The 23,088-nt window shown below is 43.7% G+C and overlaps 1 protein-coding gene across 2 annotated transcripts in view; it reads left to right on the top strand.

Moving 5' to 3' along the window:
- The first annotated feature begins 248 nt into the window (after window positions 1-248).
- The window catches only part of nrg2b (neuregulin 2b), a 68,143-nt gene continuing 45,303 nt past the window's right edge, over window positions 249-23,088 (top strand). The window contains exon 1 of one of the 2 annotated variants that reach the window (XM_005916618.2): window positions 249-2,140. In XM_005916618.2, coding sequence (XP_005916680.1) covers window positions 1,729-2,140 — 412 coding nt within the window. In that variant the 5' untranslated portion in view covers window positions 249-1,728. The remainder of the gene's footprint in view (window positions 2,141-23,088) is intronic. The other variant, XM_005916619.2, reaches the window with a different exon arrangement.

Raw genomic sequence — 23,088 nt, 5'->3', positions numbered from 1 at the left:
TATATATATATATATATATATAGAGAGAGAGAGAGAGAGAGAGAGAGAGAGAGAGAGAGAGAGAGAGATGAAAACTGTCCATGTGTCCCCTATGTGACATTATAGTTTCTGATTTCCTCTGTATGGACCACAAAAAGTCTTTCTGACCTCTAACGAAGGTCGCACAGCTCCTGACAGGGAGGGAAAGGCAAATCTTATGAATGGCTTGGCTGATGGAGGCAGAGACTGGGAGGGAATACTCATGGTCAACATAAAAAAAAACCCCAAAAAAACCTCAGCACTTTGTAAAGGGGTCTCATTTCATTGGTGGATGAGTATTCAGTGGAAAATGAGGCTTTATTCACTGTATCTAAGCCAGATTGGCGAAAATATTTGTGTCTTTCTATTACAACACCCGCATTTTCTGGTAACTGTTGCTACCACGTGTTGCCACAGGAGTCGGCAAAACTGCAAGGCGACATTTGTGAAGTGTAATGACTCGCAAAAACAGCGCTGAACATAAAAGCGGGATTCGGGCGTGCTTTGCAGAAGCATATATTTTCCAGAGGGGCCATCTAACAGCTCAGAGAGCTCAGCTCCGAAGCGCCCGCTCGCTTCTACATGCCGTGGAATCCATTGAGAGAATTTCGCAGCGTTAGTCATCGCAACAGCTATCCGCAGTGTGTGTGTGTGTGTAGCAGTCGCCTATAGCCTCTCTTGCACCTCTTGCACCGGAGATCCACAGTAGGCGCCGTGCAGGGCTTGGCTACAGACGCAACTCCGCGCTGCTGATGTGGTGTGCCTGTGCACCGCGTGCGTGATTTCTCCTGCACCCACCCCGCAGAGGTTTGGTTTTTTGGGTTTTTTTTTTTTCAAACAGAGTCTGCCGGCATGCTCACACGCCGGTTGGGTCCGTGCCGGTGGGCCGGTGGGTGCCCGGGTCATTAGGGTGTTTGCGCAGGACGTGGCGAGGCGAGGCGACGCCGTTGACCGGGCAGGTGATGTTTGCTCACGTAAGCCGCTCGCGTTTGATGAGGGGCGCAGGGGACGCGGCTGGAGGGTGCGCGCTACTGTTGCAACGCCTCACCGGATAACCGCTGCTCTCTCATCCTGTCCGTTGGACCTCTCCGCGGTAGGGGGTTTGTTGATTTCCCCCCTTTTTTTAATTTGAATTTTTTTGCTTCCTGACTAACGGATTTGCAACACTGGGACTCTTGACGATATATAAGTGGATAAAGGAGCCGATACTGCGTGTGCGTGGAGCACAGCATATCATTTCTTGTGATTCCCCTGTACGCGCAAGTCGCTTTTTTTTCTTTCCAAAGAGGCAATGCGCCCACCCATGCGATGCTAGCCTATTAGCTGGAGAGAGAGAGAGAGAGCGAGAGAGAGAGAGAGAGAGAGAGGTTTCAGCCCTGGATTCGAGAGGAGACTAATTTACGAGTCTTGTTTTGCCTTTCAGGAAAAGGGGAGATAAGAGGGGGGAGGGTGGTTGGTGAAGGAGAATGCAGCAATCACATTTTTAAGCATGCAGAAGCGGGCCGTTTCCGGTTCCTAGGCTGCTGTGTCCCCCCCATCCGACGCCAGCAGCCGTATGGGGAAAGCAGCGGCAGACACAGATGGCATGGACACTTCCACAAGGTCTGCCGCTCTGCCCTGCCTGCTCTGCCGGAGCCCGTTCGCCGCCGTCTCTCTCTTCCAGCTCGCTCCGCCGCCCAGCAGCACTGCAGCACAGCACAGGCTGACGGCATGAGGCTTGATCCAGTGCATTTCTCCATGCTGGTCATCGGGGTCTCCTTCGCCTGTTACGCCCCGAGTCTCAACTCCCTCCAGGACCAGGCGTACAGATCAGCCGTGGTCATCGAGGGCGAGGTGCGCTCCTCCCCGGAGAACGTCTCCTCCCGGGAGCCCTACAGCGTGAATGTCAAGGTGCTGGATGTGTGGCCCGTCAACAGCGGCGGCCTCGAGAGGGAGCAGCTCGTGACCGTCGGGGACTTCGGTTCCGAGGCCCCGTGCACCACGGTGGAGAAGGACCACAGATATATCTTTTTCATGGACCCCACCGCCGAGCCCTTGGTATTCAAGGCATCGTACGCCCCCGTGGACGCCAGCGAGCCGGAGTCGAAGAAGGATGTTGAGAGAGTGTTGTGCGAGGACTGCGGTAAGTTTAAGGCTTTTCCCTCATACCTGCCATCCACTCACAGCGCACTATAAGGGCCACTGAAACTGCCATGGTGATGTAAGGGAGACATCCAGCACTCTGGCTGCGCATGCACGTTCCCAGTCCATACAGTGTGTCAGCGTACACACACACATATGAGCGATTGACACCTCAGTTTTCCATAACCCGGTCACCCATAATATATGAGAGGCATATCAGGGGAATGTGTGTGTGTCGCGTAATCTGTCTGTGTGTCCAAAAAAGAAAAAAGAAAAAATGAGAGATGGTTAGTTAAACCTAAGTAACCACCACCACCCTCCTCCCTCTCCACCGGTTATGACCCAAACGGCAGCATGAAGCCCAGGACCTGCATCGTGTCATCCTCACGGTAGCCTACATGTGCTGCGTTAAGGTGAAACGCACAGGCGGAAAAGCCAGCGGCTCTTCTTGTCGTGTCGCTCCTGTGTGAGTGAGGCAGAAAGTTAGGCCCAGAATGTGATGGGAATCGGGGACAGCAGCCTCGTCTTGAACTAACCTCCTTTCCAAACTTTGCATCGGAGCCTTCAGCCAGTGTTAGATCTGTCACATCTGACGCCTTTTTTTTCTCCTTCAGAAATTGTGGCAAAAGTCTCCACAGTGTCTGTGTGGACTGCAGTGACAGTACGTGGGCGGTGATGGCAGTTTAAAATCTCTAAAACTTGCTGCCAGTTTTTAACATTTAAAAAAAAAATCGTGGTTTGTTCTTGTCTCTACAAACAACAGAGGCTGCGGTGGCCCTTTGTTCTGGGGAGTTTAACCAGAGAGGGCCGCAAGTTTGATAGTCTGCACTTTTTGTCTCTCTTTATTTTATTATTGCTGTTTATTTCTTTAAGATAATGGAAAAGCCTTTCCCCCCTCTACAGCAGAGCTCTGGAAATCAGCTTCAGCTCAGTTATGACCTCACATGGTGTGACTTATGAATGTTGTAATGTATATTCAATCTACTTTGAACATAACGCTTAAAAACACAATAATGACTTTCTTTTTTTTTTGGCTAAATGTTCTTTGTGAGCCACTGCACCTTTGTTTTCAGCACTGACATGCTTCGCTGCCTTTGAGAAGCTGTAACTACAATAGCCTCAGTTATTGTTAAAGCATCTGGCAGCCATGAAGCGAAGAACTACAAAGACAGGAAGTAGTAATTCAGCCTCTAAAATAGAGAATAAGATCTTCAGTGAGAGCCACGCATTTCTCTCAAATGAGCACCAGCGTAAAACCTTTTAAGGATCTCCTTTTTAAAAAATGTGGGTTTAAAAAAAACAAACAAAAAAACCTTTAGAAACATGTAATCTTAAAATGTGACATTTATTTTCCAGGCTTGTGTGTCTGTGTATCTGTAGTGTTGCAGCCTAACAGGAGTTAGCTCAGATGTCTCAACAAAGGGTGCATCGAGGTTCTATTTTTACCTCCATGACATGCTAAAATTATCCAGTCATTTATTAATGACAGTGCTGTTGCAATCAGTCTGAACACATTTTCCAGGCAGGGATAAGCTCAGGAGAGGAGATACCCACTTATGAGCTGATTCACCTCTCATGTGTGCACACATTCTCGCACGCGCTGATGTGTCTCCATGTCTCCAGAGGACATTACACTGACCTATTCTCTGTTGTTAACCCCGACAACTATATTTGCCCTAAACCTCCACCTAACCTCACCTTCAACCTAAAGTATGTTGCTCCACATGATGGCGATTCATCTAGGGCTGATTTAGTCCTCACGACATAAGTGAGGCCTGCGTTTGTGTCCATGTATAAGAAAGTTGAGTCTCCGGAGTGTGACTGTCCAAACAGATCTACGTTCTCTCAACATGAGTAGCATAAGTGCGCGCACGCAGAGGCTCACACGACAACTACACACACAATAAGAGCCTAAATTACATGAAGAACCCCAACCTAATTAGACTCTCCAGAGTGTGTGGCGACACTATAGATTCACCGTAGCAACTCGTAGTCTCTGAATGTCCACTGTTTCCGTTACGTCCCTCATCAATTTTGTTTCTTTTCCAGGACTGGATGAGATTGACACACGAGTGGAATATATGAGAGGTTAACGAGAGGTTAAAGAAACACGTATATTTTTTATTGACAGTGCAGTAGCCTTAAAGCTTTATAAAATCTGCTGCGGTGAAGTTGATTTAGGACCTGATTTAAAACAGACAAAATATTACACAGTTCAGATCATACACCCCTGTACGCCACCACAGTGGATTTTACATCAAGTCGAGCTTTCTGATTTAATTCAGAGGGTTTAACAAAAGTATTGCAATAACAGTTTAGGAATTACAGTTATCTTTATACAGAGGTTGAACGTAACTGAACAGCTGACTAACACACAGTTTCATGGCCTGGTGGATTTGCAGTTTAAGTCACCAAATGTAAGCGAAGGAGGCCATCATTAGGCTGAAAAAAACAAAAAAAATGCATCAGAGAGTTAGCAAACACTTGCAGAGTGGCCAAATCAACAATTTGATATGTTTTTATAAAGAAGAAATTCACTGAAGGTTCAGTGGTTTCTCAAAGTACTTTGAAGCTAGTGAGAGTGAGTTTTGTGAGTTTTTGAGACCTCTGCATCACCAGTGTGATTTTTTTCCCCTTTGAAAAAACACAATAAAGTACACAGTACATTTTTAAGCACCAGATTTTTAAAAAAGTCAGATGTAGCAAATATGATACAAATCAAAACTCATATATATGCATTTATATTTAATTTAAACTTGTCAGATGGTTCAATAAACACTCTATTTACAAGAATTTTGAATTATCCGAATTACTTCATGGTTCAAGCTTAAAAGTGTTAAAAGTGAAAGCTACTCTTGAGGCATATGTGGATTGTTTAATTTAAAGACAACTGTGGCGATGTACAGAGACAACTTTACAAAATAAAAGTCAGACTATCGAAACACTTGTGGCTCTAACAGCACCAACCTGCAGCGTGGAGTCAGATGGGTTTCACATGTCTGCTTGTATGCGCTCAAACATAGAAACCTTCAAGGAAACTGCTGCTCACTGGCCAGAAGTTCTCCTTAGTTGTAGCTTGCTGGCTGTGGTGATGTTTTTCACTGGGTGAATGCAGTAATGTCAGTGTCGCCTGCAAATGAGTTACGACGGAGCAGGACTCACAGCCAGCAGTGAGGCTGGAGATGTGCAAGCAAAGGTGCTTGCAAAGTTTCACTGAAGACAGGAGAAATGGCAGCTGACAAGTGGGTTACCAAGGGGTGTGTCTGCGGACACCAATCCAAAAGCAAGTCTAAAGGAAGGCAGCCAATCACAGCCAAACACTTTTATACACACCCATACCCCTGTCTGTCAGCATGATGGGATCCAAAAGGGCTTTGGGCTTTAGGTTTTCAATAGCATAGCTAATAAAGCTGTGGGTTGCACCAGGCTTATGAGTTTTGCTGATACTAGCTGATGATGTTGTTTTTTACAGAGATTTTTTGTGCAATAAAAACAGACAGCAGCAAACTGACAGCAAGAGTAGCTGATAAGTAGTTACATTTTCGGAGAAGAATGGGAGCAGATGCAAACGATGATCCCACACTGTATTTCCTTTATGCTGCTATCTGCTGGGTGGCACAGTTAGTTTCAGAGGGCAACACTTATCACACTTGTCAGGGGTTTAATCTGCCACGACAAGACGTCTCTGACGTATATATGAAAGCTAGAATCCAGGCAGGCATTCACTAACATATCACCACATTACTGTATAAGCATTTACTGTATTCATTTGTTCTGGGTCTGTTTGACACTTAGTGCTATAAAGCAAAACAATGACAGAGCAGGTGTTCTAGCTACATTGTTCAGCTAGGTTACTGATGTCCAGGCTACCGGTGCCAGTCGCAGCGATGTGCTGAATTTTACACACTTCTTGGTATTTCTGGCTACAACGAATATGTGGAATCCACATGATGTGCCCATTTCTGACTGTAATGCAGGCAATTAAATAAATGACAAGTTAAAGTCTTTTTAGGGAAGTGGTTGTCGAGGTTTAATTCAGACTTTGTACCAGCGAACGTTTAAAGGCAGGAGCACAGATCCCTCGCTGTGAGAGAAATTATGAGACAGTAAATCTTCGTGCACCATAAAAGATAGCAGAGCCATCTTCCAAAAGCAGAGCCAATGTTGATTAAATGGCAGGACCGACTGGGTTCTCTCTTACTATTTATGTTATTGAGTCTGCCATAGCTGCTCCAATAAGCTCTCCTCTTCTCCCACTTCAGCTCAGCCCACAGCTGGATTGGGGCTTATTTACACCGAGGTTTGCAGAACTGAACAGTTTCAGTGGCAATAGCTGCAATGTTTAAGTTTCAGCATATAATGTGAAAGAGTGGAGTACAAACTTCCTTTGAACAAATGCTGAGTTACATGTATGTCTGCATCCAGCGTCTCTCCCTCACCGACGTCTCCCTGTTTTATTCTGTGTAAACGACTTAGGCGTGTGGACTGCTCACACTGCCCCTCTTCAAAAACTGCAAAACCAATCCCATCTGACATCCCAGACAGGCTGCAGCGTAATGTAGGTCTTCTCTGATCATTGCTGTTGGCACGTCTTTTGAGATGCATTGACAGTTTCGTCCTAAAATAGCTTTATCTGATGCCCAAACATGCTCCTGTCAGTGATGCTGTATCTAATGCTGCATACCTCATGCCTCATGCTCTCCCTCTCTCTCTCCTGCTGTAGCTGACTGTAGCTGGAGTGTGCGGTTCAGCTTATGCTGCCCTTCTGTCAGTCAGCCACACAGAGGAGGAGAGAAACAGAGAGAAGGAAGCAAAGGCAGTGATCTTTAGCTCTGGCACTACAAAGAGATGCGGTAGTAACTGATACTGTAAAAGTTTCAGTAATAGCCGGGCCTTTTACCCACATAACGAATAAGAAAGAGCGAGAAGTTCAGTGGGTACTTTTATTTTAGTGGAAATGTCTGAAAATGGTTCACTTTGATACGGCAGAAATACTGCTGCGTTGTCCTTTACTCACTCGAGTGTTTAACACATGCAAGGACAGAAATTAGTGCTTGCAGGAAAAGTTACATTGTAAAGCAGTGACGGTGAATGTTTCTTCTCCTGACTGTTAGGAGACCAAAATCAAAAACCTGTATCCAGCACATATCGTGTGCTGAAACCACAAATGTGATGCTGCTCTCAGACATACACTGGATTTTCTGTCAATTAGGTTCTGTAGGTTGTAAAAAAAGTGTCGATATAGTTTTCGGGTCTGAAAAGTGATTCCAATGAGAAAGTCATTCTTTTTAATGGCCAGCAGGGGGAGACTGATCAGGTTGTAAAAATTTACTGAATACAACACAATGTTTGTTTTGTATACTGTTATTTCATGTATGGTCGAAGCAGGGTGTGCTGTAGGGTGTGGCTACACTTTGATTGACATCGCTACTGAATGAGGCTTCAGTGTCTTTGCTTTCTCAGAGAGATCCACATTTGCTTGTTATGTGCAGTGCCGACAACAAAATTAACAAAATGAGATGCTGACTTTAAAAACCAAAGGGGGATATCAAGGTGGCTATCTATGATCATCTTTTATATACAGTCTATACGGGCATGTCCCACTGGGAGGAGGCCCCAGGGCAGATCTGGGACATGCTGGAGAGATCATATCTCTCGGCTGGCCTGGGAACACCTTGGTGTTCCCCCGGACAAGCTGGAGGAGGTGGCTGGGGAGAGGGAGGTCTGGGCTTCTCTGCTTAGGCTGCTGCCCCTGCGACCCGGCCCCGGATAAGCGGAAGAAGATGGATGGATGGACATCATTAAACTAAGCTATGGCTCCGTAACTGCCATAGGCTAGCTGGGGTATTTTTAAAAAAAAAAAGCAATAAAGCAACCATCCTACGACTATGGCAAATCAGTGGTTTCCCAGTGACTGTTCTGTCTTCCTCCCCTGATCCCCAATCGGTCACAACAGATGGCTGCCCCTCCCTGAGCCTGGTTTTCCTGGAGGTTTGTTCCTATTAAAAGGGAGTTTTTCCTTCCCAATGTCGCCAAGTGCTTACTTAAAGAGGGTTGTTTGATTGTTGGGTTTTCTTTGTAGGGTGTTTACCTTACAATATACAGCACCTTAAGGCAACTGCTGTTGGGATTTGGTGCTATATAAATAAAAATGACCTGAACTGATTGCACTGCATTGCAATTTTTTCACACTCAATCACCAACTGTGGTGCATTTGCATGCATTTGCAAACTTATAGCAGACTCACTCTATCTTACTGCAGTTTTATTACCAACATCACTTTGAAGATGGCAGCTAATAGCCGCAGACCTGGTCCCCATCTTCAAAGCAGCTATTCCAGAGGCAACGACATCTCCAGCACACTGGATGCAGTTGCAGTTTTGGTTGTGCCACGGTCTCCGATCAATGTTTTCCTGAGTGTGAAGCATGTCATGAGAGCAGCTTTGGTCCAAACACACAAACATGAGATTAGACAACTTTGATATGTTTGTTTGATGTCAATCTTCTGCATCCTGTTTTTGGATCTTTTAATAAGCCAGAGACGGTGGACATATCTTGGCATCTTTACAACCTTAAATGACTATGTTTACTATTTCTCATTAAGTAGGTAGTGCATGTGATTGTCTGTGGATCTGTGGACTTTGTATTCAAAGTTTTACTCGGACTAATGTATCCTTATCCCACTATTTTGACTCTGACTACACTTGCACGTGTCTAGCACCTTATAAGCAATAATCTGATATTTCCAGGTTAGCATACACTGCTGTGTCTCAGCTCAGGTTCACGTCAGTGTGTAGAGCAGCTAGGGGGCAGAACCACAGTTGCATTGATCTCCAAATCCCAGAATTAGAAGGAATTTGTGCTCTGGGGCATCATGTCAAAACAATCCTTGGAACAGGAAACACATCCAGGACCACACCCTTGAATAATTCTTTAAAACAAACCCAGTGAATTTAAGCTTTCAGCATGGCTTTCAAATTCAGATCCCTTTCAGCCAGTGATGAGAAAGATGCTCGTGGAGACATAGAATCGCCTGCGTTTGGATCATGGAAACGGTACTGCAGGAATTCCTAAATTAGAATCAATTTTCCTTTGAGCAAGTGTAGTGTTGAGCTCAGACTTATGTGCATACTTTATGCTGATGCATACAAACCATGAGATTCACAGGTTCAATAGACTTGAACAGATAGTCTGTGTGTGTGTGTGTGTGTGTGTGTGTGTGTGTGTGTGTGTGTGTGTGTGTGTGTGTGCATGTTTGTGTGTGTGTGCATGTTTGTGTGTGTGAGGCCTCTCACTTGTCCGTCTCATCCCTTTTCCCCTTTTTGTTGCGTTATCTGTGTCTATTTCAGACACCCTCTGTGTGTCGCTTTCCCTTCTGTTTCTCTCTCTTTCTGTCTCTCTCACTGTCCTTGTCTCAACAGAGCATTATACCTCTCTCCACACACACACACACACACACACACACACACACACACACACACACACACAGAGCAATGCCAGTTAGCTGTTGCTGTTGCTGCTGTGCTGCAGATGCCCCAGTGTGCTGTCATTAGCAGAGAGATCTGGGGTTGCTATAAATTATGCACACTGAATAACAGAAGGCTGAGGATTTCTCCTCTCTGCTGCGTGCGCGTGTGTGTGCATGTGTGTGTTAGGGGCGTTGTATAGGTACGTCTCTGCACTGACATTATCCTGATCAACTTTCCTCGCCAAAGTACTTGTATTAGCGCAATTCTCTGTGCCTCAGCTAACTCGCAACTGTACAAATCTTGTACCTATCCTCCAGTTACTTAGCGTGTGTGTGTGGGTGTATGTGTGCGTGTCCTTGCTTGTGAATAATGTATCAGCACTCATCCTCTCCAGCAGTCAGCCTTAGTAGAAAACTCTGACACATGCCTTTTAAAGGGACCAGCCCAGTGCCACATGGCTCAGTTTGTGAATGAGGTTTTTATGTAACCTCTCTCTCTCTCTCTCTCTCTCTCTCTCTCTCTCTCTCTCTCTCACACATACATACACACATAGAAGTACACACATGCAGATGCACTGCACACACCACCCACACACTCATGCAGCTACTGCTGCACACTCCCTCCTCACTGCATCAGCAAAGTGCCCGTTTCAGACAGGATGGATTTGGCCGATGCTCTCTCCGTTTCGGTTGAGATTGTTTTCCCACAGAATTAGATTAGACATCAAATTCAAAATGGAATAATTAGAAATGTTTATGCCAAGGACTTGTCGGTTGGTATTGCAGATAAAATATTTAAAAATGACAAGTTTGCCACCGCCTCCATAAAGCCGAAACATCTCATGTTTTCCTGGAAAGCCATTTTAATCTTTGGCATTCTCCTCCTTAAGTAGCCCTGCTGTGCCAGAGTGTAAGGGGCTGGCATGCAGCCAGCGTAACCTGATATTCGTGAAGTTGTAAAGTGACATATTCATCTGGTACTCAGAGTCACACTTCATGAGCAAGAATTCAGCTCTTTAACATCCCAGAAGCTGTGCGGTGTATGTTGTGTGCTCAACCTCAACATAAAAACAGGCATTACGGTGACTAAAAAGGGACAATGGATGCTTTGCAAACACTTCACAGAAGGGAAAGGGTTAAAACAAACCCTTTGGTTCTATATCAGGCTATCTTCAGCACAGAAAGGTGGGCTATCTTTATCTCTCTTTGTCGTGGCGAGCTTTGATGGTGACAAGTAGAGCATCTTCATCTGTCTTCCAGATGTCCTCCTCTGCCTCTCTAGACGTTATCTCGTAACTATTATGGGATCGTGGTAGACAGCGCCGCATGTATGATGTGTTTGTTTTGGCATCTTTTCATGTTTCTGTATTAGGACATGTTTGATCACGCAACATTTTTAAAGTCACATTCCACCTTTTATTTAACACAATGCCCATAAAACATCCCCAAATTTAAACTTAGCCGATGGACCAGCTCTCTTCAATATAAATGATTTGGTCAGTTATGCTACTATTTCAGCCGCTCCCAGGAATTAGTTTGTCTAATTTTTATGTGAACTAAGGTGCTGATGAACAACAATATTTTTTTCTTAATGTGGCCCTAATACTCCTTTGTAACAGTCGCTACACAGAATGGGTGAACTAATGATTTTCCTCGTACACTTGAAGGTTTATGGCTTCATTCTTTTTTGAAATAAAAGCGTTTAAAATGTTCTGACCGGTTTTGTTTTGTGCTGGTCCTGTTTATAAGCAGCATGGTGGTGCAGAGGTTAGCACTACTGCCTCGTGGCATGGTGGTTCAATGTTTGAATTGTAGATGCAAGAAGAAGATAAAGCTTTGAGTGGTCAGGAAGACTAGAAAAATGCTGTGCTGTGCAAAAACAAACAAAAACACTTAAATGGATCCATTAAGGTTTATAACTAGTCTGTGTACGATACAAACAGAACTACACAAACACAAAGCCCTGTCATGGCCTCAGTGTTTTCACTGCATGTACACAAATATCCTGAGCCACACTGCACACTCAAACGATGTCCTGTGCTAAAGTATGTCTGTGAAGGTTCTCAGTAATCCTGGTCATCGTAGTCTGGGGAGCTACGATGTGTGAACGGCCATCTTTGAAAAGAGGCGGTGACTTACGGCACCAACTGTCTGCCATCTATAATCCACTTTTGAGATCCCTTCCCAGACGCCTTAATGCCCACTCACATCCTGGGCCATTTGACCTCAGTAAATCACATGATAGAATGGGGCTAGGTTTCACAGTGGGTTCACCCAGAACCTTGGCTGATTGTGACCAACACCCGTTTTCACAACTTGTGATTAGCTAGTGGATCAATAGGAGGCCCATGAACCTCTTGGGGACACTCCCATTGGGCTTAAAATCTGGGACTCTCCACCAATTGCTCTTAGAACTGAAGAAGCTTCTTGGATGAGAGGTGAAACGTCTTCAACGAAACTTCAAGAAGTCCAGATGCTTTTCTTTCCAAGCTCTTTAAAGTCTGCTAAAGTAGTTGATTTACGGCTGATTAGGCACTAGAAGTGCTCTGCCGACGGCTTTTGGTAAAAATGAAAAGATCTTTGGGTTTATTTGCACATAGAACCAAGAAGTGAGATCCAAGTGGTCACCTGAGATGTGTGTTGAGATCCACTGTAATGTCAGGTACAAACTGATGCACTCAGAGTTGAAAATGAATATTAGCCTGTAAACAGCCACCAGGTTCCTTAGTGTTAGGGTTTACATGCATTACTTTTTAAAAATTTCATTGTTTGCCGTATACGATTGAAAACCTTATAATGGAAGCACTTTAAAGCCAAAACAAACGACATCTTGGTTTGTTTGTTTGTTTGCATGTGGCTGAAAGACGATGGTTCATCAGTGATGGTGGTTGTTAAGAGGTTAATATAAATGTTGTTGTCAGAGAAGCTCATGGAACAGTATTTTCTAACAGCCAGATAGTCTCTATGAAAAAGCACATCTTCAAAAATTTAATGAAATTATCAGTTTGAATTACTTAGTTTCTTGTATTTTATGCTGTTAAAGTAAATTTGCATAAACATATTGATATCACCTGGAAAAGGGTGGAGTGCCCACTCTGGGTCGGGGATGAGTTCCTGCCCCAAGTGGAGGAGATCAAGTATCTCGGCGTCTTGTTCTCGAGTGATGGGAGAAGGGAGATCGACAGACGGATTGGTGCAGCTGCAGTGATGCAGATGCTGCACCGGTCCGTCGTGGTGAAGGGAGAGCTGAGTGTAAAAGCAAAGCTCTCAATTTACCGGTCAATCTACGTCCCTACCCTCACCTATGGTCACGAGCTGTGGGTAGTGACCGAAAGAACAAGATCACGAATACAAGCAGCGGAAATGAGCTTCCTCCATTAGTGATAGGGTGAGAAGTTCAGCCGTCCGGGAGGGGCTCAGAGTAGAGCCGCTGCTCCTCCACATCGAAAGGAGCCAGCTGAGGTGGTTCGGGCATCTGACAAGGATGCCTCCTGGGCGCCTCCTGGGTGAGGTGTTCCGGGCATGTCCCACTGGGAGGAGGCCCCGGGGCAGACCCAGGACACGCTGGAGAGATTATATCTCTCGGCTGACCTGGGAACGCCTTGGTGTTCCCCCAGATAAGCTAGAGGAGGTGGTTGGGGAGAGAGAGGTCTGGGCTTCTCTGCTTAGGCTGCTGCTCCCGCGACCCGACCCCAGATAAAGCAGAAGAAGATGGATGGATGGATGGACATTGATATCGCTAAAAAAAACAGAGGAACGCTTTTTAAGTATAGAATCAAGTCGATTAAACTTCTTGGATATCGGTTTGTTCAGTAGCCAAGAGGGTTGTTAAGGGTTCAATTTCAACTGGTTTGATGCTAATAAAATTAACTGCAGGTGCACTCGAGGGGCAATAAGATTCCAGGAAATAGACTGTTACTGTGGGAGAGCTGGGCAGCACTGTAGAAGGTCCTTTACCCATCATCAGGACCAGTATCTGCTCCTTTGTGCAAAGAGGAACAGGAAGAGCACTGCCAACTACAAAATGACTACCAGCAGATCAGAAACAGACTTCATAAGGTTGGCATGAGGATCCAACGTCCTCTAGTGGGCCCTGTGCTTGCTGCCCGGCACTGTGGAACCTGACTGGTATTAGCCATAGAATACCAGGTTTGGTGCCCTGTGCTTTTCACAGATGAGAACAGGTTCACCCCGAGTGCAAGTAACAGACATGAAAGACTCTTCAGAAGTCTTGGAGAATGTTATGCTGCCTGTAACATCGCTCAGTGTGATCGATTTGGTGGTGGGTCAGTGGTCTGAAGAGGCATATCCATTGAGGACCATGGATATCCAGACTTCTACAGGCTAGGGGCTGCCCTAGGCACCCTGACTGCTGCTAGGCATCAGGATGAAATCCTTGGACCCATTGTCGGACCTTACAATGCCTCGCCTCATGTACTCAGTACTCAGAGTACTCAGGCAGTTCCTGGGGGAATTGATACCACTAAGTGGCTCTCGTGCTCTCTTGACCTAAGTTGAATAAAACACCTCTGGGACATTATGTTTTTTTCCAGATTGCGTCTTAGACTGTCCAGGAGATCAGTGATGCCCTGGTCCAGATCTGGGAGCCCCAACAGGGTTTGCTGCAAGGAAATTTGGGCAAAATGGACTAGCCTGCCGTAATGTTTTATTTAATTTGATTTACACATGTTTTTGAATTTAGCCCTCTGTAAGTGGATGATTGATTTCCACGTTGTTTGATTTCCATCAAACAGCATGGCATACTTTCATTCCTAGCACATGACCCAGTCCATAACAGTGTAGATATACAGCATGACTCCTTTGAGACCTGATGCTTTTTCAAATTGTTCCTTTAATGTGTTTTGAGCAGTCTGTTTAGGAAACTCATCACAAACTGCAAGATAGAAAAAATGCACATAATATGTTCTGTTTATTCTCAGTGTGGTTTGCAATCTATGTACCTTTATCTGCTTCACCTTCAGTAAAGTCCAATGTCTGTCTCTGTTAGTGTTTTGCTGCCTGTTGGACCATCAGCGTGTTGCTCACCAGTATTTATACAACACTGCTATAACCATGACTTAAAATAAGAGAGGTGGCCAAGGTAGAATGTGTTTGACTAAAATAGGAAGGCCGAGACAGAGAATACATCATCTGTCCTCCTGTTCCCCACACTGTTCAGACTTTCATAAATTATTACTAAAGACTCATAGTTTTGATTAATTTTACAGTAGCTTACAATTGTAACACCTCCCCATCTGCCCACACACACTCTCTTCTGACCACGGCTGGAAGAAAGTCAAATGTCAAGTAAAAGCGCATTTTAATCCAGACCAACGTCACACCGCCTTTGTTATATATTCCATAGATTTATGGAAACGGTGTCAAACAGAAGCTCCTATTGACCAAAACACAGTTTGGGAGTGAGACACAGACTGTCACTTAACCAGGCACTAAATGTTCGCTCTCCCTCCCATGAAAGTTGGACTCGCTCACAATAAATCTCTTGTGGTGCTTTTCTCTTTGGTACGAAGCATCACAGGCTGACCGGCTGATTAAAGAGCACGCAGTGATCAGTTTGCTGCTGTTACATTACAGGGTTCCTGGGATTCGGCTTCAAATGCTACAACCGGTTCCTCTCACTGCTGTTTGGTGTTGCCAACAAGCAAAGATGCCAAGTGAAGATTTAATCCTCAATAAACCTTTGTCAGTTCAGTGCAAAGCGTTAATTTTATTTGAAATGCAAGTGGGACATCCCTGAACAGTAGTGCCAGTCAAACAAAAGATCAGTGAGTCATTCTTTTTTTAATCAAATCTTGCATGTAATTTACTGCCATGTGTTCACAAATATAAGAGACATTTCTGTTCAAGTAAACAGACGGAAATACATCAAACTCAAAAACAGACTCATGTAAAGCATAAAACATCTTTCACAATCAAACAACACATACAAAAATCATTTTTAATGTTTTGTTCAAAGCCTGTTTCATTGAAATAAAGGCTTTCCACTTTTTCCACAGTGCCATCTACTCAAACGTGTTTCGTTCCTTGATGTTGCATGCGATGGCATCATCTGATCTCATCAATCAGCGCTAGGGTGACCAGGTGTCCTGCTTTATGTGGGACTGCGTGACATTTTTATCCCTTGTCCAACATGGAGACGATGCCCCGCATTTCGTTTGGCTCTGGATACAAAAAGTCGAGACATACTTATTGTATTTATTTAATGGGAGAGTTGTATTTTACATGACAATGTGAACCTGATAATTAATACTTTATTGTTTGAAAGCAGCTGTAGTAAAATATCAAAACTGATCCCCAGCATTAAAACGCCTCCCATATGGTTTGTTGGGATCTGGTATAGATAATATAAAAGATAAAGATGGCTTCTGGGTTTGACTAGTCAGTCTCAAACTTGCATTCTTTTTAATGACCAGCAGGGGGCAGCTCCTCTGATTGCAGAAGAAAAAGGGTTCAGATTGTATAGCAGTCTATTGAAAAACAGCACTCTTTCCTGATGACACTGTTACTTCAATTGGTAGTGACAGGTGTGTTGTGTGAATGAGACACGGCAAGACCACGGGTGACAGTTTTGAGCCATTATATTACATGCGGCTGCAGCTCTCAAGCTGCCAGCCGCATGTACACCACACCACAACCACACCACCAACCCTGAGTCCCCGTGTTTTACCAAGCAGACATGATTGCGGATGCCGTGCAGGTGCGCCTCGCCACAAGGTCATAATACAAAATCCACCTCATTTTATACATTTCTGGTCTTTCTGAGAATTGGAAAGGAGGATAAACAGAGCATGCTGATTGGCTAATGAGCTGTAAGTCACATCGTCACATAGTCATGAGTTTAACCTACCTCCACTTTCAAAGCAGTAGGATGGTCAGCTCACGGCTTCATAATGACTACATATATTGGACTACTTTATAGTCCATTAGGCCTATATACAAATATATATATATATATACTATAAATTACAGTCTAATTGTCAGTATAAAGATGTCAACGATAACAATTCACAGTTCGGTTCGGTTCGATACTTTGGTGTCACGGTTCGATATTTTTTCGATACAAAAAAATGTTCATGCCTTTTTAATTTGTCATTTATTAAAATTATAAATATATATTTTAACTCAAAAGTACAGTTTTTAAATTTAATGTTGCTGAAACAACAAAGTAATAAAAAAATAATCTATCTGATCAAGAAATCACTCATCTTTGGAAAAGAGAGTTTATTACAGAGAAATGGCTCTTTCCAAAGATAAAAGCATACTATACGCTTCTTCTGGGCTATATTCTCAGCAGCATATTAAACATATCAGGTCCCCATAAGGAGAATCATGTGCTAACGGCTGTCTAAATGACTCGGGTAAACTAGGATGATGTCGGCGTAAATGTGCAGTCATATTCGTTGTGTTCCCACTAGTGCTTTCAGCGTTAATCTCGTTGAAATGACTTAATGCCACAACACGGCAAATCTCCGTTAAGCGAGCTACCGCGATCGCTCCGTGCGATGGGGCTAGACGGCCAACATCGTTAATCGAGCTAACTGCGCTAAATGTTCCCACAATGTAATTGAGCATTGCATGAGCACATCCAACATACTGTTTTACTTTTGTCCATGATGCGCTTACTAGGGTCATACGTCACATGAAAACCAAAATAGTTCCAAAGCCAGATCTGAATGAGGGTGGGGAGGTTCAATTTGCCATGTTGCAACGAGCTTAGCTTCTGTCTTGCTAGCTTGCCCTGCGCTCAGTGAATCTGCGTCTCGACACTCCGCCTAGGCGCGACGTAGTCGAGCCAGATCCACTGAGCGCTCAACACAGACAGCATCGTCAGAAGAAAAGTTGATAAAATAAATTAAAAATTTTGTATTGTTCGATACATATGCGTACCGAACCGAAAGCACTGTATCGAACGGTTCAATATTCGATATGAGTATGTTGCACCCCTAATATATATATATATATAAAGTATATTATATATATATATATATATATATATATATATATATATATATATATATATATATATATATCAATATACACCGTCTTTTCTACTATAACTCAGCACTTAAAGGGCACTTTACTAAAAGCCTTAGTCACCCAGTCGCGCACATTATATATCTAAGCACCTTTGTCTTGTCACACGTACTCAGATGGACCACACTAATCACAAGACATGTGTAAAATTATAAGTGTACATACATACAGTTCTGAGGTGCCACAATAGTGCAAATTATTCATCTTGTATCAGAGAGAGAGAAAAAAGCTTCAGTCAGACTTGCCTTGAGTCCATTTCAACTCGTGAACATACCTACAGCTGTTTTTCACACGTGTTTCCACAGTTAGCTTTTCACACATGTGCATCTGCCACCATCTTTCCTGCGGCTGAAATCTCTTATAGATTTCAGTTCAGGATTCTTTGAGCACCTTGTTTCTTTAATGTAACTTGACCCTAAGCCATGGAGCCCAATAACGCTTGTCCTGTGATAGGCTGCACAGTAACTGCTAATATCTGAATAATCAAACCTGTCATACAAACCTATTAATAGGGCAGTTTACAGTTTAGGGTTCCATTTCACTGGTTGTCTTTTTTTAAAACCAGATAGTTATTGATAGTTTAGATTTATTCCTAGCAGTATCGCTGCTTCCTGAGATCTCAGCACCTAAAATCAATCTTTCAGCTTATAGCCAGAGGGGAGTTTATGGAGGTCTCACAGTTCGGTAAGGATGCAGTGTTTTGAACCAGCTATAGTTCCTTTTTGTCCCTGCACACAATAACTATTAACCTCTTTTTTTTCCTTATTACCAATTTTATGTCATTCGCTCACTCATGAATGTAACAGGAGCTTAGTGGGGTTTCTGATCACCAGATGAAGCAGAGCTGTGTGCTATCTGTGTGACAGTGCAAACCAGTGCTGTAAGGAACAAAATTGCAGAATAAACCAAAAAGTAAAGAAGAAAAGGGAGCAAGAAGAGAAAATTGGGGTATACCGTGAGAATTAACTCTCTATCTTTGTTTCGCCTTTATGTTTGCTATGTTTGGTCTGTGAGGGGGCCGACAGGACATCTTTCTTCAACAGAATCTTTAGCTCCTTATGGAGGACGGATGTGATCAATGCTTCAATCCCTTTATCAGGAGAATTGTGTCTGTTAGTCCGCTTTACAAGCCTGCAGTTAATGATGTGTGTGAGTGGGGGTGGATGGGGTGGGCTGGTTGGTGGGTGGAAGGAGAGGTGAGAAATGGTGGGATGAGGGGTGAAGGAGAGGAGGGGAAGAGGGAGCAAGAATGGATGAAGAGGGACGAGAGAGGGGAGGGGAAGATGGACAGATGAAAAGAGGGGAGAGGTGAGAGAAAGAATAGAAAGTGTTTGGGGAGGGAAAAAAGGAAATGGGAGGAAAGATAAATTGAGGACAGGTGGGGAGCAGAATGACTTGCACACGACTCCAAGCCCAGAGAAAAAGAGGAGGAGAAGAAAGGAGAGAATAGCTTTTCCCCACCGTTCTGCCCGCGAGCCAATCATTAACTATTCATTATAAACTCTATCTATCTATCTATCTATCTATCTATCTATCTATCTATCTATCTATCTATCTATCTATCTATGTATATATCTATCTATCTATCTATCTATCTATCTATCTATCTATCTATCTATCTATCTATCTATCTATCTATCTATCTATCTATCTATCTATCTATCTAACTCCTTCATTTTCTTTGGTCCTCTCAGTCAAACCTTCTCCCTGAATCTTCCTCTCCTTCTCCCTGGCTTTCTCACACCCACTCTTCTCTTTCCATCTCTTACAAAAGGCTTGACTGTACATCTAGAGCAGAAGACAGCCTCGCTCTCCTTCTCCCTCCATCTCTCTGTGTTACTGTCTGTGTTTGTGGGGGGAAAAATATCCTGATTTCTGTTGAATCTGAAGGGTGTATTTATACCTAAACAGATCTCGCTGCAGTCAACAGAACAATAAACACCACCACCAGAGATAACAGGCAAGGTCAAGTCAGCATGTGTGCGTAAGCATGATGTTCATGTGACAAAATGAACATCATGGCAAAAAAAACGGGCTGAAAGGCGAGGAAGACTATGATTTATCAACAATCGTTCTCGCTAACCATGCGCGCACATCCAACTCAGAATCATTTTTGTCATTAAATGTGCACGTGACAGGCAAGAGCCCACACACAAAAACACACACACAGGTTGGCTTTGGCGTTGCCGCTGTGCAGAGGTTAGCCAGCTGCATAGAGGCCTGTTGTGGCTGCTATCATTCAACAACCACCTCCTTTTTTTCTCGCTCTCCCTCAAACACACATTCTCTCTCTCCTACTCTTACTCAATCTTATTTTCTTCTTTCTTTCTGCCTAACCTCCTCTCTCTCTCTCTCCTGCTCCCTCTCTGGTTTCCATGGTGACAGCTGTGCGCTGCAGAAATCACACTGATCTGAGAATGAGATAGAAGGAGCTTCTCTCTTTTGTACATGAACACACGAGCACACACGCATCAGCTTCCTCTCCACATGTCATTTTATGAATGTGCTCTGTGTCTTCCCTCACCATCTCATCAGCTGACACACACACACACCTACACACACCTACACACAAACACACACACGCAGCCCATGTGTGCAGTCATGTTGCTGGCCATGACTTTCCAGGGTGCCATACCTGCCTGCGAACACACCTAATTGGTTTGGCTTCCATATCACTCTTTGTTATTGGATCATGCTTAGTGAGAAATTAGATCAATTTTGTTGATGCCTGCTTCTCTGAACGGACAGAGGGAGGGAGGGAGGGAGAGCATCAGCTGACCTTGAAAGAAGGACCTCATGATGGACGGCTGATTGGAGCGGTGTCACATGTGATTGGACAGCCGAGTGGGCCGGTCACAGGCTATTGGCCAGGCTCTGCTGTCCGTTTGTGCTCCCCCCTGAGTACCACTACCACCCCTCCACACTCACACTGAGGAATTCTCCCATCACTCAGTGATACAGAAGGCTTGGGTCAGCAACTAAGAGCACGCGTGCACACACACACACCCAATCACACGTATCCATCAGTGCTGAGCATTACGTATGCACATATATGCAGAGAGATGTGGAAACTTTCTGTGTCAGTGTGTAAATTGCAGCTGCAGAATTAGACTTGTTATGGCCTGCTCGGTGCCTGTGCTGTGTGGGATGTGTGAATCTGCTCTAATTGTGTTCGTGCACATCAATTTCAGAGTCACTCTGTCTTTTTGTGCATAGCTGTTGTGCGGGCTTAGCTTTTGTTAATGCTCAAGAATAATTCTTTATCAAACTGCCGCTCAACTTCTAAGCTAACATCACCAAACAAACTCCATTTGGATTTTACTTCAGTTTCATCCACAGGGTTTTTTTTTTTCAGTGGTTGTTAGGAAGCACTGCTGCCAAAAATAGGCAAGATCTTGGAGGAGGATCTGACGGGACCCACAGGATTTATTAGCTCAGTTGGATGTTTTACAGTCTGTTCACTGATAATTTTACAGGTAAAAACTCACAAAGACACAGTCAGAAATGATTTCTACATCTTAGTGCATTATGGACTTTTATAGGCAATGTCTTAGTGTTTATGAAAACATATCTACATATGAATATGCAGAATCTGCAATTAGGGGACAGATCAATTCAATTTCAGTTTATATCAACTCATATAATTAATATAGCACCAAATCTTTGCTTTAAGGTAAAGTCCCTATAATATTGCAGCGAAAACCCCAACATGACCCTCCCTATGAGTAAGCACTTGGTAACAGTGGGAAGAAAAAACTCCCCTTTAACAGGAAGTCTTTAGCAGAACCAGGCTCAGGGAGGGGCGGCCATCTGCTGGGTGAGGGCAGGAAGACGGGACAAACAACAAGACACAGACGAGATTTTTGCTACTAGAAGCTTCCTTGCTCATATGCCACGTGAGATGGTGGTATTGACCAATCGTGTTTGAGCAGGCTTTGGTTGAATGCAGGTAAACAATCAATATGGAGAACAAAGGAGGGTTGGTGCATATGCATTTCTGAAAACATCAGCTTTTATCTTTTTTTAAACCTTTTCTTTTAAATGTATCTGGGTTTATAAATATAGATCAGCATGTGAAATATGAGGCACTGGCCTTGATTTTTCCCGGCTACAGTGGAAGCTCTGGCACACTGAAGTATTTAAACAACAGCCAATGATAGGTTCATGGGTTATAACTGATAATAACCACTCTTCAGTGTTTGCATAAACTATCTCCAACACCAACCATCTTCAAGTTCATCCAGGTGATCCAAGTCTTTCTGATGTGTCTATTTCTTCTTTCAGTGGTTTGTTTTTAAAGAGTTGCATTTTTTAATGAAGATCTAATCTCTGAAATAACACACTGGGAAGTCTCGGGTGTTTCTAGGAAGTGTCTAGTGTCCCCTTTGCGCTGTCTTACATGTGTTTTTGGTAATTACTGCAGTGAAAATGAAGGTCTAGCCAATGAGGCGGGATAGAAATATTAATTGAATTACTTGATCACACCTATAGGGTACAGTCAGATGTTAGACAGATGATCTGTTAAATTTGTTTCTGGCAACAGATGATCTGTTAAATTTGTTTCTGGCATAGAGAGCGAGTTTTAAGGCTTAATGGACAACCTTTTTCAGTTCAGTCCTCTGCCTCAGCGTTGGGGACGGGGTTTTTGATCATCAAGTAGTGGTAGAGTTTGAGGCAAGCTTTACATGAGCAGCCATTCAAACATAAGAGAATAAACCCACATCAGCACAATAAAAACAAATTGTATCAAGTGGTATTCTTTGAATTTACTTTCAAGTTATTGCACTCGTAGCTCTTTAAAATCACCCTTCAATAATCACACATAAGAACATTTTTAATTTTCTGCAGTATTGCTCATATTCACTGGATCCAGCTTCGGTTTGTCAGCTGTTTTGAAGGACAAACTCCAAAAGCATGTTTGAGTGCCCAGAGCGACTCGAAGGATTACCATAAATGCTTTAAAATGGGTTAAAAATCGTAAAGGGAATTTATGATAATTCAGTGAAACCAACACCGTCACAGTCATAAATGTGGATGTCACCTCCATGAAGGGTGATTTCTTTCTGGTTTTTTAGCTAGCATTCTCTGGATGACAAAACCTCAGCGTTGCCCAAGATGAGCGTCCCACAGAGGGACGAGCTCATTGGTAACCAAGCTCACCTCTAATTGCTGCTCCAGGCCAAACTCCATGACTCATTTCCTCACTTAGCTCCACATAAAGCCACACAGACTCGCCAGGTGACCGGCCATATATGTTAGGTGGAGCTGCAGCAGCTATATGCATCTTGAAAAACAGGCCAGGAGTGACATGGTAGAAAGTACACAAGTAGAAATATGTGTCAGCAGTGTCCAGACCAGATCATTTTGCTTCTCTGAATAGTAGCAGATATTTTCTTTATTGTGGTGTGGGTTTGGATTTGAAACTA

This window comes from Haplochromis burtoni, unplaced genomic scaffold (assembly GCF_018398535.1).
Source record: "Haplochromis burtoni strain Fernald_Lab_line unplaced genomic scaffold, NCSU_Asbu1 Contig_19, whole genome shotgun sequence".
NCBI lineage: Eukaryota > Metazoa > Chordata > Actinopteri > Cichliformes > Cichlidae > Haplochromis > Haplochromis burtoni.
Note: the sequence above shows the minus strand (reverse complement) of the source record. Positions and strands in the feature narration are given on the sequence as shown.